Source organism: Petaurus breviceps, unplaced genomic scaffold, assembly GCF_028583685.1.
Source record: "Petaurus breviceps papuanus isolate PSGF00001 unplaced genomic scaffold, PetGlider_PUasm1.0 689, whole genome shotgun sequence".
Classification (NCBI taxonomy): Eukaryota; Metazoa; Chordata; class Mammalia; order Diprotodontia; family Petauridae; genus Petaurus; species Petaurus breviceps.
The window spans coordinates 9,364,132-9,382,408 of NW_027186458.1; the positions used below are offsets into that span (position 1 = coordinate 9,364,132).

The window sequence follows — 18,277 nt, forward strand, 5'->3', positions numbered from 1 at the left end:
GCGCCACCTGGCCGCCCCTAAGCAATTGGGGTTAAGTAACTTGCTCAAGGTTACATGGCCAGGTGTTTCTGGGTGGGTGCTAAGTGTCTGAGCCTGGATTCGATCCCAGGTCACCCCGACTCAGGGGCCGGTGCTCTTACGCACTGTGCTACCTGGCCACCCCTGTTCTGATCTTTTTCAATACGAATGTTTTAAAGTCCTCTATTTCATGAAATATCCATTTTTCCCTGAATGATTACACTTGATATTGCTGGACAGGTGATTCTTGGTTGTAATCCTAGCTTCTCTGCTTTCCAGAATACCATATTCCTAAGCACTTCCACTCTTTTAACTTGGAATTCACTAAATCTTGTGTGATCTTGACTCCAGGATATCTGAATGTTTTCTATATGGTTGCTTGTAATATTTCCTCCCTGACCTGGAAGCTCTGGAATTTGGCTATAACATTTCTAAGAGTTTTCATTTCAGAATCTCTTTCAGAATGTGATGAGTGAATTTTTTCAATTTCTATTTTACCCTCTGGACCTAAGATGTGAAGGTAGTTTTCTTTTATAATTCTTGAAATATGTCTAACAGGGCTTTAAGGTAGTTCGATAATTCTTAAAATTATTTCTCCTCAATCTGTTTTCCATGTCAGTTGTTTTTCCAATCAGATTTCACATTTTCTTCAACTTTTTCCCTTTTGGTTTTATTTTATTACTTATTGATGTCTCATGGAGTGATAGGCTTCCACTTGCCCAGTTCTAGTTTTTAAGGAATTATTTTCCTCAGTGTGCTTCTGTACCTCTTTTTCCACTTGACCTAATCTATTTTTTAATGAGTTCTTTCTTCAGTTACTTTTTGTGCCTCTTTTACCATTTGGCCAATTCTGTTTTTTATGGTGTTATTTTCTTTGACATTTTTGTCTTTTTTTCTCCACCTAAGCTATTAGTTCTCTTTCCATAATTTTCTTGTATCCCGCTCATTTCATTTCCCAATGTTTCCTCTACTACTCCTGTCTCTTTCCCTCTTCCGAGGATTTCTGTGGGGCCTGTCTCCAGTCTCTTTCTTTGAGGCTTTGCTTGTATCTGTCTGTGCCTGGATATTCCCTGTCACCCGAGTAGCTTTATTTAGTCAGATTCTCCCGATGTAATTTGCTTATTTTTCAGGCCTATTTCTTGATTCTAAACTTTATGTTAAAGTTGGGCTCTGCTCACCTGGGGTGGGAAGGAACTGTTTCAAGCTTCAGGCTTTTGCATGTTGCTGCCTTCAGACTAGCCCTGGGAATCTGCAAGTTTTCCCTGCTTCCAAGGTGGTACGATCCAATGAGCAGTGTGGTCCCTGCTTCCTCAGTCTGCACTCTGGTCTTGATCCAGGAAGGGCCCTCGTTTCCTTGCAGCTGCAAGCGCTAGTGCTGCTCTTAGCTCTGGAACTATGACCAGGGCCCCTGTGCACTCCACCCTCCACCCCGGAAGTGCAAGCCACAACTGCGTATGGGCAATAGAGCTGCTGATCAGTGCCAGCAAAGGGTCCCTGGAAATCTCTTTCTGACCTCTTACCATCTCTGAGTTGAAAAGCTGCTGCTGTCACTGACCTTTCGTTGGCTCTGCCACTCAATCTGAGATATTATTTTAGAATTAGAAGGGAATGTTGGGAGAATTCAGCTGGATTATTGCCTCCATTCCGTCATCTTGACTCTACCCCCCCCCCCAATTTTCAATGAAGACATACCACTTTGGGGGAAAAGGTTCCATTTTTGTATATGTACAGTAAGCTCACAGGTGTTTTATAGTTGAAAAGGAAATGGGCTTGGAATCCAGACACCTGGGCTCAAATCCGTCTTCTGAACAGTAACCTGAACAAGTTAACTTTCTTTCTCTGAACCCCAATGAGCTACCCCGTGGCATTAGTCATCACACAGGAAAGTTCATAAGGTACCATTTAAGGGAGTCACTGTTTTCCTCAAACTCTGCCACTGCAGTCACCAATTATAGTCCACAATTCTTCATCATTCCTGATGGGGCTGCTTCCCTTCCCTGTCCTTCCCATTTCCATCCAACCTAGACTGGCGCGAGGTTCTGTCCTCTTCCTGGCACGTAAAACGGCAAGTGATTACTTTCTCTTTCCTTACTTAAGTGTCACTGATGAAGAAACCTTCTTTTTCAAGGTGGTTTCTAGGTGTTGTCCATCTTGAGAGGAAAAATGTTTTCTCATGTTCTGTTATTGCCAATGACATGCAGGTAGCTTTTTAAAGATCAGAGCTTGTTTCTACGACCTGTGGTGGTGTATATTTTTTTTTGCTTTCAGGAAACAGAGAGTAACAGAATCACAAAATAGTATCCTATGAAAGGCTTAGGTCACTACAGGGGGAAAAAAAGAACCTTTCTTTCCTTCTCTGGGTTGCTATATTTCAAATGATGATGTTTATCTGACTAAAATCATAGAGAGTAACACGTTCCCCTACCCCATAAAAAAAACCCTTTATACATATATATGACTTTTTAAAGATTTCACAAAGATAATCTTATTTGATTCTTATAACAACCCTGTTAAGTAGGTGGTGTTATCATTCCCATTCTACAGAGGGGCAGATGGGGGCTGAACACGGTTCAATGGCTTGCCTGTCTGTGACTGTAACAATTGGGATGAGTGGGTGGGTGGATGTAATCAGACAGATCCTTCATTTCCTCCTAGGCAAGCTGGTTACAGTGTTTGGCTATCCCTGCATGCTCCTCTGGGAGCTAGATCTGGTTTTGTACACCCATTCTCGAGAATACTCCAGCTTTTCAAATGGGCAGTGGCACAGTGCATTCCAAACTATCTTCCGTGACTCACAGAGTTCATGTCCTGTCCATTCTAGCTACATACAATTTTAGACATTTGTCACTGTAAAATGGCAGAAATTGAGGGGAAAGGTAAATGACAGGGATAAAGGAAAACAAAACACTGACTTCTATCAAGAAAAAGCAAAGGGAATGGAACAAACTGCTGAAGGTGCCGCCACACACGGATGGCACAGAAATCGCCCTTCCACACACGCAGGCTGCCCCCCCCCCCATCTGCTTTGTGTCCATTTCTTCACCACACGCTTGGCCATGCAGACAACGCTCTCTGACCGCAGGACGGGGGCTCTTTCTGAGCAGACTTTCATTTCTGTCTTTACCTTCAGTGCCTAACACTATCTGGCACAGAGCAGGGACTGACTAAATGCTTCTTGATTGACTAGAAGGTCTCTTAATAGGTAATGAAAGCAGTAAAGAAGCCAAGGACTAAAAAACAAAAACCAACCCAACAAAGAACCCACAGTTTGGGCCATGATCACCCCTCTTCAGCTGTGTCTTTCCATCAATTACTTGTTAATCTGCTAAAAAGTCTCTTTAGTCCTGAAGTTGTGAATCTCCTATGCCTGAAATGAAGCTTGGTAAGACTCTGGGTCCAATCTTTCTTTCAAGAGGCTGTGGGAAACAGGAGCAGGAAGGGGCTCGTGAAAAAGGGCCCAGAGTCCAGCTTCCTTCTGCTCAAGATGAGGAGGGAGGACATGCACGGCCTGGGGACGGCCAGCACAAAGGCAGAGAAGGCAGATGGAGAATCGTGCCTGAGGAACAGTGAAGAGGAAGGTCTGGCTGAAGCAGAGTGGAGGACAGTAAAGACAGGCTGCTTGTGTGGAAGAGCCAAGACTTCAGTCACCCACCAAAAGAAAAGGGCGAGCTTCAGATAAAGCCAATGCTGGGGGATGGCTAAGCAAACACCTCCTTATCCCATACCATAAGCTCAGGAAGTAAGCCAGCTCCAGCACTGGGCACATCTTGGATGCCAATGGACTACAGGAACAAGACCTCTCAAAGAGTCAGACGTATGTGCCAACTTCTGGTCCAGCTGCACAACAGCAAAGAAGCTAGTCCCTTTTCAAGGATGTCCAGACTAGTGATCATACTCCCCCTTAAACTCTGCCTCTGTCTACTTACACGTGTATTTGATGCTCTGAGAGAAGCCCTGACTTCCCTGGAAGCTCTGGACTGAGGACCAGTAAGGAAGGACGAGGCTGCTGGCTCCACCGAGGCCAAGCAACCTCGGTAGGGAAGAACTCCACTCGGCCTCCTAAGTGCCACAGGCCATTCTATGGCTCCATTCACCAGCCCACAACAGGGGTGCTCACAGCTGCTACTTTGCCATAGGAGGGAAATCACAAGCAGCTCCGGGTGTAGGCATGGATAAGGACAGAGGCCAAGGACAAGGGAGTGCTTTCCCTAACAGTCAACGTTTTAGTCATCGAGCCTTAAAGGTCAAATGAATAGGGATCAAACAACTCAAGGTTTCAAGAATAATTTCAAGATCAGTTTAAATGAATACAGTCTACTTCCAAATGTGCGTTCTCAAGAATCTACCTTTGAAAGCTGGAGGCATGATACTCAGTTACATATGAACCATATAATTTAACAGTTTAATTTCATTAGCAAACATTTAAAAATGCCATTTTCTGACACAAATGGGAGATAATATGTTTAGTTTGCAATGAACTGTAAAAAAAAAAGCTGCCCATCTCAATATATACACTCTGTCACTGTTCCCTAAAATGCACAGGGTATAATTATGACCTTGATATCTTATTACTGTTAAGCTTTCCAAGGTTATGTAAACTATTAGAGCAAATAAAATTGCCACTAAGATCTGCCCCAAATATTACTCAATAATCTTAATGTCGAATTTGATAGAATCTTTACAACCCAACAGCCAAACTAAGTTTTCTTTTTAAAGAATAATAAGGGAACATTAAAAAGTAATTGACTGGCAACATGAGCAAGCAGAGAAAGAAAACCAAGCTCAGCAATACAACTTTGGATTCCTTTTTTTGGGACTAAAAGGAGCAAAGCATGGAACAGGAGGAAGACAGTGAAGTCAGAACTCCTGCACCAAAAGCTTCAAGGGAAAATACGAGCTGGTTACAAGGCCACAGAGGAGCTTAAAAAGGATTCTGAATACCAAATAAGAGAAGTGGAGGAAAAACTGGGAAGAGAAATAAGAACAACGCCAGGAAAAGCTCTTTTCCTTTTTCCTGTTTGGTTTTGTTTCCTCTTTCCCATTGTTCATTCCATCTGATACAATCCCTCCTTATAACCTGACCAATGTGCAGTGTGAAAATATATACAGATACTATACTGGATTGTATGCCGCCGTAGGGGGAGGGAGAGAAAATCTGAAACTCAATTGTGGAACTGAATCTTGTAAAATAAAAGTAACCAAATTAATAAAAACAAAAAAAAATTTAAAAGAAATTTAAAAAAAAGAAAATTTATTCACATTCAAAAGAAAAGAGAAGTGAAGGAAAGAATGGGAAGAGAAATGAGAATGATGCAAGAAAATCATGAAAAGAGAGTCAACAACCTGACTGAAGAAAATAACTCCTTAAAAAATAGACTAAATCAAATGGCAAAAGAGGCCCAAAAAAACAATGAGGAGAAGAGAATGCCTTAAAAAGTCAAATTTGCCAGATGGAAAAAGAATCTCAAAAGTTCACTGAAGACAAGAACCCCTTCGGAATTAGATTGGAGCAAATGGAAGCTAGTGACTTTATGAGACTATTAAACAGATCCAAACAAGTGAAAAAATAGAAGGCAATGTGAAATATCTCATTAGAAAAACCACTGACCTGGAAAATAGATCAAGGAGTGATAATTTTAAACTTATTGGACTACCTGAAAGCCATGATCAAAAAACGAACCTAGAAATCATCCTTTAAGAAATTCTCAAGGAAAACTGTCCTGATGTTTTAGAACCAGAGGGCAAAATAGAAATGGAAAGAATTCACCCCTGGCGGAGCCAAGATGGCAGAATAGAAGCAAGACCTCCCCGAGGCTCTGGCTTCCACCTTCCCCAATCCATGTAAAAAGGGGACTCTAAACAAACTTTGGAGCTGCAGAACCTACAAAATGACACAGAGAAGCTAACCTCCCGCTGAGGACAGCCTGGCAGGCCAAGCTCTCTGGGAGCTGAGCCCAACCCCAAACGGAGGCTTTAGCCCCAGGGCGGGCCTGACCAGCTGCCTGCTAGAGTGACCCCAGATCAGCAGCAGCTGTGGCCATTTCCAGATTTATCAACACATAGATGAGAAGGACAAAGTGAGAGGTCAGTGCAGTCTGGACTTTGGGACCCAGTAAGTGAGAGTGCGAGGCTTTTGCCCCGGGGGTGAGACTGGCACAGCATCACATGGCAGCTTCAGCTCCTGGCCTGCAGAATTTAAGGGGACCAAGTGACCAGTCTGAGGTGTAATTGGTCTTGTTTTAACCTTCTTGGATCTGGATTGCAGTCCAGGGTGGAGATCCTGGGGTGTGTGTCCAGCTTGCCAGAGTGTGTGGAGGCCTCAGAGAGGACACCCATCTAATCCTTCCGGCAGCTGAGAAAACCCCACCGTTTTGGACGAAAGCTCCCCTGTCTGGTGGCAGAGTCCTACTGTGGCAAAAAGCCCAGGGGTCAAGTGACTGAGGGGAGACATGACCAGGCAAAGGAAACAAAGCAGACAGAAGATTCCAACATTAGACTCCTATTTTGGGGAAAAAAGGCGCAAAGCATGGAACAGGAGGAAGACAGTGATGTTAGAACTCCTGCACCAAAAGCTTCAAAGGAAAATACGAGCTGGTTACAGTCCATAGAGGACCTTAAGAAGCAGATAAGAGGAGTGGAGGAAAAATTGGGAAGAGAAATGTGAACAATGCAAGAAATTACGAAATGAGAGTCAACAGCCTGACTGAGGAAAATAACACCTTAAAAAATAGACTAACTCAAATGGCAAAAGAGGCTCAAAAAGGCAATGAGGAGAAGAATGCCTTAAAAAGCTGAATTTGCCAGATGGAAAAAGAATCTCAAAAGCTCAATGAGGAGAATCATTACTTCAGAATTATATTGGAGCAAATGGAAGCTAATGACTTTATGAGAAATCAAGATACTGTTAAACAGATCCAAACAAATGAAAGAATAGAAGGCAATGTGAAATATCTCATGGGAAAAACCACTAACCTAGAAAATAGATCCAGGAGATAATTTAAAAATTATTGGACTACCTGAAAGCCATGATCAAAGTAAGAACCTAGAAAACATCCTCCAGGAAGTTCTCAAAGAAAACTGCCCTGATGTTTTAGAACCAGAAGGCAAAATAGAAGTTGAAAGAATCCACCAATCACCTCCTGAAAAAGATTCAAAAAGAAAACTCCTAGGAATATTATAGCCAGGTTCCAGAATTCCCAGATCAAGGAGAGAATATTACAAGCAGCCAGGAAGAAACAATTTGAATATTGTGGAAACACAATCAGGATAACCCAGGATCTGGCAGCTTCTACACTGAGGGATTGAAGGGCTTGGAATATGATATTCCGGAGGTCAAAGGAGCTGTGATTAAAACCAAGAGTCACCTACCCAGCAAAACTGACTATCATGTTTCAGGGGAAAATATGGTCATTCAGTGGAAGAGAAAGCATTTTCAAGCATTCTTGCTGAAAAAACCAGAGTTGAACAGAAAATTTGACATTCAGATACAAGAAGCAAGAGAAGCATGAGAAGGTAAACAGGCAAAAGAAATCATAAGGAACTTATCAAAGCTGAACTATTTACATTCCTACCTGGACAAACAATAATTGTAACTGATGAAACTTTTCTCAGTAGTTGAAGGGATATGAGGGTATATGGGCATATAAATACATATGTGAATGTGTGTATATGTTTACAGGTATACATAGACAGAGGGCACAGGATCAACTGAATAGGAAGGGATGATACTTAAAAGGTAAAATTAAGAGGTGAGAGGAATATAATGAGAGGAGATGGAGAGAGACAGAATGGGGGTAAACTATGTCATTTAGAAGAGGCAAGGGAAAATGGTTACAATGGAGGGGAAGAACAGGAAGGCAAAAGGGAATGGGTCAACCTTATTCTCATTGAATTTGGCTTAAGGAGGGAATAACATATCACTTAATTGGGTATCTTACCCTACAGGAAAGTCGGGTGGTAGGGGATAAGAGAGGGGGAATGATAGAAGGGAGAGCAGATTGGGGGTGGAGGGTAGTTGCAAGCACCCACTTTTCAAAAGGGACAGGGTCAAAGTTGAGAATAGAATAAGTGGGGGGTGGGATAGGATGGAGGGCAATATAGTCAGTCTTTTACAATATATCCACTATGGAAATGTTTTGCGTAACTACACACGTACAACCTATATTGAATTGCTCATCTTCCCAGTTAGGGTGGCTGACGAGGGAAGAAGGGAAAGAATCTGGAATTCAAAGTTTTAAAATCAAATTAAAAAAAAATTATTATTATTTTTATTTTTACATGCAACTGGGAAATTAGATATACAGGCACTGGGGTACGGAGATCCTTCTTGCCCTACCGGAAAGTCAGAGGGGGGTGGAGGAGGATATAGGCTAGAGCAGACTGGGGGAGGGGGTATACAGTGGGGTCCCTGTTTTAGGGTGTTGGGTAGGGGAAAGACAGGAAGAAAATCTGTAACTCAAAATCTTGTGGAAATGCATGTCGCAAACTAAAAATAAACAAAATTTAAATTAAAACAGAATATCAAGACAAGACACACAGTAGAGGCTTATTTTCTCTACATATTTTAGTCAGTTAAGATAATAATTATCAGCATTTCTGTAACACTTTAAGAAATGCATATTATAGTATAATTAAAATTAATGAATTATTTGTTTTAAAATTAATGTTTCAATCAACCAACGTAGACAAAACAATAAAAATAAATATTTAAATTTAATATTTCAAAATTTCAATATTAAAACTAAATTAAGTTAAAACTAAAATTTTTAAATATCTAAAATAAACAAAACTTTAAATATCTGAATTTTAAAAACTAATATCTGAATCAATATAAGTCGAACAACAACTCATTTCCCTGTACTGATAAACGTTATCGTGAGCATTTATGCAGCCCTACGACAGGCCGGGCATTCTGCTAAGTGCTTTGCACTACAATCTCTCATGTGATCCTGCCGGTGTTATTATTATCCCCATTCCCCAAGACTTGTCCAAGGCCACACACCTAATGAGAGCTGGAGACTGAATTCAGTCCAGTGCTCAACACTCCCTGGCTGCCTCCTAAAAAGAACGAAGGCCTCCAGCCCCCTGGGTAGAGTCCGTAGGGCAAACTTCTGATGAAGTGCTGACTCGAGTGGACAAGCAGGAACAGGCCTGGATGGGCTTACCGTGGAAGGAACCCCCAAATCGAGGCCTGCATAACGTCCGGCCCATGGGTGACCAGTGGCATGACAAACGGAGGGCTGCCACTGTGCGCTCCCCTGTCTGGCACCAGATGCGAGGCAGCCGACCAGTGTCAGTCTGTCTCTGGCCTAACCTATCTGCGCCCCAAGGTTAGCCTACTTACTTGTGGCTCCTACCAAGCGCCAAGTTGGGCAGGTCTGCCCCAATCAATGAGCATTGTGGAATTCAAAGTATCCTTAAGAAATTAAACAGTCTTAGCTACAGGAAGGTGCTCGATGGCGAAAGGTCCTTAACTGGACCCAAAAGCCAACCGCACAGATACAAGATGGGAAAAGCCCTGTGGAAAGAGGGACAGGCCACCACGCCCACAAGCCTTCTTAGTGAGAACTTCTTAAGAACAAGGCCAAGGCCTGACTTAGGCTTTCTGGCCGCTTGAATCGTGAGCACAGAGCATGGCACTTCACAGAAGGGGCCCCAGAGGCTGCCCGGCACAGCCTAGACGCGAAGCCGTCTTCCGGACTCCAAGGCCAAGCCTCCAGCTTTGGTAGTCACATACTGCACAGAGGGGGAGCTCCATAAATGTCTGAACGTAGGAGTGTGGGGTATAGGCACACAGGAGTATGACACACAATCTGAGAAGTAATCAGGCAGCCCTAGACCCCATGTGGATCTCTACATTTTTAGATACATGAAAAAACCACCAAGGGTTGAAAACAATTGAAATGATTAGAGAAATACATACCACGTTTATCCTGGATTGTCACTTCAGCTAAAGATGTTAGAAGCTGACATCTTCTTAGAGGAGTTTTCTTTTAAGAATTTTCTAGATAGCATGAAGCTATTTCCTTTTGTAATTTCAGTATAATTGACAATTATGTATTTTCTCCAACAGTGTGCTCCACAGAAAATTCTTCCACGAAACTACCAAGGTTTCTCTAGTTTGATGCAAGCATGTACAGCTGACGCAAAAAGAACCGTCGCAACTGAGGACTCTCAAATCGCTGTTCCCACCTTGACTTCGCCAACAACTGACTGGCCAATTTGTGTGCATGATTTAGATGTGGCTCTTCCAAAAGGGCAGTTAAAGCAAGATACGACATAATTCCTAGTTTGGTTTTTTTTAATCCCAGTTTATATTTAGAATTTCATATTTAGAGACCGATCTTGCAGCATGTGATTATAATTTAAACATGACAAAATGTTCAGCTTCTTAATCTTAAATTCATTCTGAATAGCATTTCCAGCCTTTACCACTACTCATTTTCCCTTTTAAATGAAGAGTGAGTGTGTATATGTCTTTCTTTTTTTTTTTTTTTGGAGGTCACTTTGGGGTTAAGTGACTTAACACAAAAAACTAGCCATGTGACCTTGGGCAAGTATCTGAGGCCGGATTTGAAGTCAGGTCCTCCTGACTCCAGGGCCTATGCTCTATTCAGTGCGCCACCTAGCCACCCCAATATATGTTTTTCTACCTCAATATCTGGATATACAGTCAATATAAAAATGTTGTTGGGTCATTTCAGTCCTGTCTGACTCTCCACGACCCCAGCTGGGGTTTTCTTGGCAAAGATACCGAAGTAGTTTGCCATTTCCTTCTACAGCTTGTTTTGTACATGAGGAAACTGAGGAGAACAGGGTTAAGTGACTTGCCCAGGGTCACACAGTTAGGAAGTGTCTGAGGCCAGACTGGAACTCCGGAAGATGAGCTGGCCTGGCACCCTCTCCACTGCGCCACCTTGCTGCCCCAACACAGAACTACTGCGATACAAGCCCTCCCACGTTCATGTGCCCATCTCCTCTTTCCCCATCCCCACCCTGGCCATTATCCCTGCATGAATGCACCTGTAACACACAGCACTGGCCCCTGCCATTCTCTTCAATCTGTCTCGTTTGAACAAAATTCCCCCTGCCAATGCTTTATTTCAGTATGGGTCCTTTCTTATCTAGTTTCAATAATAAGATGAGCCCCCCCCCCCAAATTAGAAATTCTAAGTTCATTTGTCTATTAGCCATATTGCAGAGGCTTGATTTTTGGCTCTGAGGGCAGTAGGATTCCTGATGGTCTTCCCTATTGCTTTCTCTAAATAATTATCAAGAACTTCCCGTAATTCTAAGGTTCATCCTTCCATAGCAACACCTATGACACTCCACAATCTAGAGCTTGGCACATTTTATCTGTGCTCTTTTGGGTTCTCTGTACCAACAAGCTTCTCTCTGCAACACAAAAGCATTACAAAAACTCACCCCCAGTGTTCTGATGACTCCATGTGCCTGTGAAGTGGGCACTACACAGTCTCCAAAAAGCAAAGCTGCAGACGCTCTCAAGACTCAGGGCAGTCCCTCGGCACTTTATATTCAATGTGCGAATGAAATGAGAAACTCCGAGGTCAGTTAATCAAAGGAATTTACTCAGCCCCGGCACCAAAAAGGGACATTCAACCAGGATCTGCAAGGGTGCGCCTCGCCAACAGCCCGGGCTACTTCACTGGAGCAGAGTTCCCTTGCTTCTGAGCTGCCCACAGTGGTCCACCAGCCAGACACCAGAAAGGTTCCAGAGCTCACATGGATGGTTATTTTGTGCTCAGGTGCTGTTTCCTAGAATGATGGCCAGAAACTACAGGGACTGAGCTGAAGACCAGGCCAGTGGCATGTAGGGGCCTGCTCTTCCTTGGGTGCCTGGGCTTATCTGCCTGACCACGGCAGCTGATAAGTGTCCGGTGCTGGGGGTGAGAAGGATGACAGACTCCTTCTTCAGAGGGGTTTGCTTTCCTCTAGGATGGCTACAAGCCAGTGGTCTGGGGCTACTGTCATGGGTTTAAGGTCCAGATGTCCATCAGGCTTTGTGATGGTAGTGTTCTGGTCTCCCTCAGGACTCCTCACTGCCTCTGTTGGCTGGCAGGCTTGCCCCATAGATGCCACTTGGCATCTTCCCATTGCCCTATATGGGACACACAGTTTTGATTCCTCATGGGCTATGGCATTCCATAATGCACAGTCGTATACTATCATCACCAGAAGAATAAGGCTATTTTCTAAAAATGGCTTCTGGGGAGAAGGCTGGCATCATTAAAAGTATGCACTTGGGAGATTATGCCAGTGCTGACCATTCACTCATTGTAAACCAGAACTATGTTTGCTAGTGATCAGGACAGAGAGATTAGTTCTAAGGGCTGTCCATTCGAAGGCCTAACCTCGTCTGGTGGAGGCCATTTTCACCTGCTGGGTGTGCTCTGTGCCCATTTGGTTCAGTTCCAACAAGCATTTACCAAGGACTAACTGCAGGCCGACGGTCCCATGAAATGATGTTTCCTGGTGCCTTTACATGAACAACAGAAACAACTCCACCAGCTGCTTTATTTACATCTGTCTTCTAGTTAGCAGCAACCTCCTTATTTCACTGGATAAAGATTTCCCATCATGAGGAACAACCGTCGGATGAACATTTATAGACAGTTTAAAACCACGGTTCTTCACAAGCACCAGGCTCTTTTTCACCATTCTAAAAAAAGTCTCAACACAGGGACCAGACAAACATTCACGACCAAGCCATGAGCCTGTGCGTCCTTGAGTCGCCACCTCCTACTGGACGGGTGCCAGCGAGGTAGGATCTCTAAAGGCTTATGCTCTATTGGCAGAACCTTCAAGAACCAAGTCACCTCCACACCACGAGGGCATCACAGCAAGACTGCTCAAAAGTCCCCTTTAAATCTTAGTTTCTCTTTAAGAGGTAACAGGGGATGTCAGACAATGCCTTTCTGTCTGGCAGACTTCACTCCCATGCCTTCTAAACGACAGTGCTATGCTTAGTGTCTTTCTAGTCCATACTCCACTCAGCTGCCAAAATGATCCCTCACCCTACTGAATAAACCCCAATGGCTCCCTGTTGCCTCCAGGATCAGATACAAAGCCTTTTGGCATTTGGAACACCCTCCATAACTGAGCTCCCTCCCCCCTGTCCAGTCTTACGCCTGACTCTTTTGCTTCTACTCAACAATCTGCTGGTCCTCATAGAAGACAATCAGCTTCCTGACTCTGGGCATGCTCAGTCTCCCCCCTTCACCAGTCTCAGCTAAAATTTCCCCCCTTCGAAGCTTATGCTTCCCCAGGATGGTCTCATTTACTGTAAACAGCTTGTCTGTATACAGTTGTCGGCATGCTGCCTTTCCCCAGAGACTAGAGCTCCTTAATTCTTAAGAACAGAACTTCTCTGCCTTTCTGTGCATCCCGAGGCTTAGCACCATGCCTGGTGTGGAGTGGGCACGTAAGAGATGCCAGCCAGCCATGAGAGAGGAGTTCTGCATTCTGATTGCCTTTAAGGAGAGCATGCTCATTACCATGCACATTTTTAGCTAATGCAGAAACAAACAAATCAACCTTCCGAAGAACGGTGAAATATTGTGAAGAATCAAGCATTTATTATGAGCCCGGCGCTGCACTAAGCACTTTACAAAACCTCTTCTGGTCCTCACGACAACCAGAGGTGGGTGATACTGTCTAGATGAAAAGACCGAGGCAAACAGCGGGTTAAGGGACTTGTCCAAGGCTGCACATCAAATAAGCTCCTGAGGCACTGAGGTTCTGAACTCAGGTGTTCAGGGCCAGAGCTCTGGCCACTAGGACACCCAGCTGCCTTATAACTGAAGCATTAAGATACCCAAGTAAGCTCCCAACAGAGGAAAAATTAAAACTCAAATATAAGCTGGCACTGTAAATCAGGAGCACCAGAATCATGACTGACATCACACAAGATTGTAAAACTTTAAAGGTAAATTACACTGAAGGAAGCCTAAACCACTGTCATGCTGGTCACAGGATGGAAAATTCCTATCTCATCAGTGTGTCTGGTTCAGTCTTAGCAATGGTACTTGTGCAATGATGCAGAATAAAGAGAAAATATGCTATGGAAAAAGAAGGGCTGATGAGAGAAACCATATGCATTCCTGAATATTTGGGACTTATTTATGTGAAATCCATCGCCAATCACAGGACTACACGGTTCATGACTGGAGTACTTTCCATTATAATAAACTCTCTCTGTACATATAATTTCTCTCATCCTATAATATAACCTATTCCTTGAAGTACCTTGCATAGGCCCAGAGGAAGAAAAAGGAGGCTGTCATTTTCCGAAAAGCCAGCTTTCTTGACATGAGCAATCCAGCCTAAACATCTGTCACCACTGCCCAAAAGAAGTCTCCTCCGTGGCGGTGCCAAGCCCCCGTGATCCATCCGTAAGGACCCTTGTGGGCCACATCTGGATTTGGTTTTAAAATGCCATGTTATCCATGCTGACCAGACTTCTGCTCACTTTGTGAACTCTTTCCCAAAGACATCCCGGTCTGGTTCGGGCTGCAGTGGGAGCTGTGTGTCTGACACGTCTGCTTCAGCACACACGTTTCACAAACATGACTTCCGGCTTTGACAAGCCTCCCCTCTCTGGGAGCCGTTCCTGCCAGAGCACACTCCCGATTTCCCACCAACCCTGCTCTCCGCTTAAGGAGTCAGAAAGAAAAAGGCACAAAGCTCAGGGAAAACAAGCATAACTAAAGAACTGGCATAAACCTGAATAAATTAATTTCATGTGGTGGCAGATGAAGGAGGGCAAGAAGGAGAGGTGAAGGAGATGGAGGGAGACCTGGGACCTGAGTCTAAGAAGGCAGAAAGCCAGGGGCAGTGGTGAAAGCAAGATCTAAGCTGTGGAATACTGTTCTCCCTTCACAAGACAACAGGCAAAATCTCCAGGATTTCTTTAAGGCTCGCACCTAACTGAGGCCAGAGGTTTTTAAATCTCACTACTTCAAACTTTACATTCTGATTTAAATCACTCCTACCTTACTACAATCAAACAGCCTTATCTATCAAATGGGTACCTTTATTGTTCAACCTTTTGTTAGCTGAGAAAAATGCTGCTGCTCTGAATTAGCAGGATTAATTGAGAAATGAGAGGAACTTTATCCCAGGAGGAGGCTGGGTTTTCATGGAAGGCCTCAAACTCCCGCATCTTCAGAGCTCTGGACACAGACCTGTGTCAGTCAGCTGAGCATCTCTGTTAAGGACACACAGCACAAGGTCAACTTCTCACAAACGAACAAAGATTTCTTTTCTTCCAAAGGGCTGAATCTGAAAGGAACTGAGCTTGTCCAACGTCATGCCGCCTGCCAGCGCGGCATCGGCACAAGTGCAAGGGGGCAGAGGCAGGAGGAGAAGGAAAACTAAACAGGGCCAATGCAGCGTCTGGGGAAGGAAGAGGGCCGCTCGGGCTCCGACCTCTCTCAGCAGCTCCATAGCGGACTCTCAGCTCAACTCAAGCCGTATTTTCTTCTCTAGTTCACTGTTTGTCTTAATAAAACTGCTCATTTTTATGAACTCAGAGCATATAAAGATAATTTCCTGCCTGAACTACAATGAGTCTAGAGACAATGATAACAGCACAAAAGACATGGGGGGGGGGGGGCTAGACGAGGGGTGACACTGTTTTACCTCCCTCACTGGGGGCGGGGGGCGCAGCAGGCTGTTTCCCCATCAAAACGACTTCTCTAGTAATACAAATGTCCTTGCTTATTCAACAGGGAAGGTCTTAAAAAGAATCAAGGAGGAAGAGGGCCAGGCAGATGGCAATGCCAACCAGAGAAGAAAACGCAGTGAATACGGAATGACATCGCGCCTGATGCCACAATGCTCAGAAGCAATCTGTGCCTGCAGCATCACAGCAGCTAATGACAGGGCACCCTTCAAAAGTGTAATAAAAATCCAGCCGAGGATGAGGATCCATCTCTGGGTGGCTTTGTCAGTGAAGGAAAGCGAGGCCCAGCCAAGAAGTGGATGCGTGTGCACCCCCCCCCCCCCAGGCGGCCGCCGGCCCCGGGCTCTTACCTGTGAGGACAGCTTTGGCCGAAGGGTCTGCCAGGTCCAGGGCCGACTTCCCGTCAGTGTTGCGAATGTTTGGATCAGCTCCGTGCTGCAGCAGAACTGTGCAGGGAAAGCAGAGACAGTCTCTTACCTCGGGGACACACACATCACGGGCTGCTAAGTGTCTCCACGGCATGGCGGAGCGCCACACACACACGGCACAATCTTTTGCTCTCCCTTTCCCTCTGTTTTACAAAAAGCACTGCAGCACAGCCTCCTCTAGAGTAAAGCTAAGTTGGCAACTTCGGGTCTGGAGAGCTCATGTGACTCGCCACAGCAAACACCAAGGCAGGAGATGCTGCCGGGCCAGCAGGCCCCGGTCTCTCACCTCCACAGGCCGCATCATACAGCACCGCACCTCCTGCTTCACACTGGGAAGCCTGCTCCTGGGGAGCCAGCTTTCGCTTTTTCAATACCCCTGTTGAAGCTGCTGTTCCATTAGTGCTCAATTTCCAGATGCTTCCTCCCTCCCCCAAACAGCCGGAACGTGGAACCAGCTTTTTAGTGGTTCAGGGCTCACACACGGAACTTGACATAACACGCTGGCCTGTGTCCAACAAGTTTAACACACAGAAGGAGACGCTGCTCGGGCCCTGCTGCCCGGCCGCCTTCTCAAGCGTTCTTTCCTTCAAAAATGTTTGTGTACAGAAATTCAATTACTGGAACGAAGGCTGAAGAAGAGCCTGCTGCTAATTACACGTCCGGGAAGGTCAGATGGGCAGGCTTCCCTAAAAACTAGTCAAGGAAAACTCAGACAAGCCCTTTCATTCCTCAACAAGCAACGGTACTTTCTGTCCGAAAAGAAGCTACCATAGACCTCCACGAGGAAGACGCAGCTCCATCACAAAGAGGAGAAACACAGACAAGCAAGTCATCACTATCACTAGGAGGAACACGAAACTGTGGACACCCCCGATCCTCACAACAGCCCAGCACCCCCGTCTGAGAGGCCACGAACCTGACAGTCACAGCGCAGGAGTCTGACGGCAAGCCCAAGCCCTGCGGAAGCCAAACTTCACACTCCAGTTATCATTCTACACTGCTCCCTCGTTGGGGCTAGCTTCATCGGGTAAAACAAGAGGACTGTGGACGTCATTTGGATGAGAAACAGAGTTGACCATTTCCATGGCCCTTTCAAGCATTAAATTAAACAAAGCAGAAAGCTGACTACCTACTGACAAATTTAACCAATAATAAAGGACAAGATTATGGTCCATTCCTAATACCCAGGAGCGCCCGAGTCAGAGCGACGCCCAATTTTTTCATCAATACCACCGTGCCAGAACACCTCCTTTCTAAGGGCATCCAGAAAATTCCAGGATTATCAAACATCAGGGACTTAGGCATCGGTGAAAAATGGGTCCCTTCCTTCAACATTACTAGGCTCACTGCAGGTTCAGAGACGCACCTGAACATAATAGCAAGGGCTCCCTAAGTATTGTTAAGTCTCTGACTACACAAATACTCATTTCACACATCTGTCCTTGTATCTAAATGAAGAAGGATACTGAGCGAGGACTGTAAGATCTCTCGTATGGGATGTGAAACCTACTGGCACAACTTTGACTGGCATCAGCCATGAGAGAGCAATGGTCAATTCGGGCACTGGGAGGGCAAACCATCTCACTCTTGCCATGCTTTTTCCAGCAATATCCTACAGACAGGAAATGTAAGCAAACCCAACACACAATAAGGAAGTTGAGATTCCTCTACTAAGTCTATACAGGAAGAAGAGCAAAGGAAAAAGAAAAGGACCCACATATGAAAAAAATATTTCTAGCACGGCGACAAAGAACAGAAAACTGAGGAGAAGCCAATAAGTCGCGGTGTGATTGTGCTGGAAGGCTGCGCTATAAGAAATGACAAACAGGATGCTCTCAGAAAAGCCCGGGAAGACCTATGTGAACTGATGAAAGGGAGGTGGGCACCAGCAGGACAGCAAAGAACACAGCAAGGGCCCGGTGCTGTCACTATAATCGCGGAACCAACACAGTGATCCCCCACCACACCAAAGGGCTCCTGATCAGAAATGCTGCTGTCCGCTTCCACATGGAGGACTCACAGACTCACGCTGCAAACTGAAGCATGTCTTTCCCTTTATTTTTCTCGCTCTCCTTCCCTAAACACAGCTAATAAAGAGATGCTTTGTATGACTTCATGCACATAATGG

General features: G+C 44.8%; 1 protein-coding gene across 1 annotated transcript in view; it reads right to left on the minus strand.

Annotated features, from left to right (window-relative positions):
• The window catches only part of TNKS (tankyrase), a 201,623-nt gene that overhangs the window by 125,434 nt on the left and 57,912 nt on the right, over nucleotides 1–18,277 (minus strand). Inside the window, exon 3 of the mRNA XM_069104958.1 lies at nucleotides 16,072–16,167. Within this exon, the coding sequence (XP_068961059.1) occupies nucleotides 16,072–16,167 (96 nt within the window). The remainder of the gene's footprint in view (nucleotides 1–16,071; nucleotides 16,168–18,277) is intronic.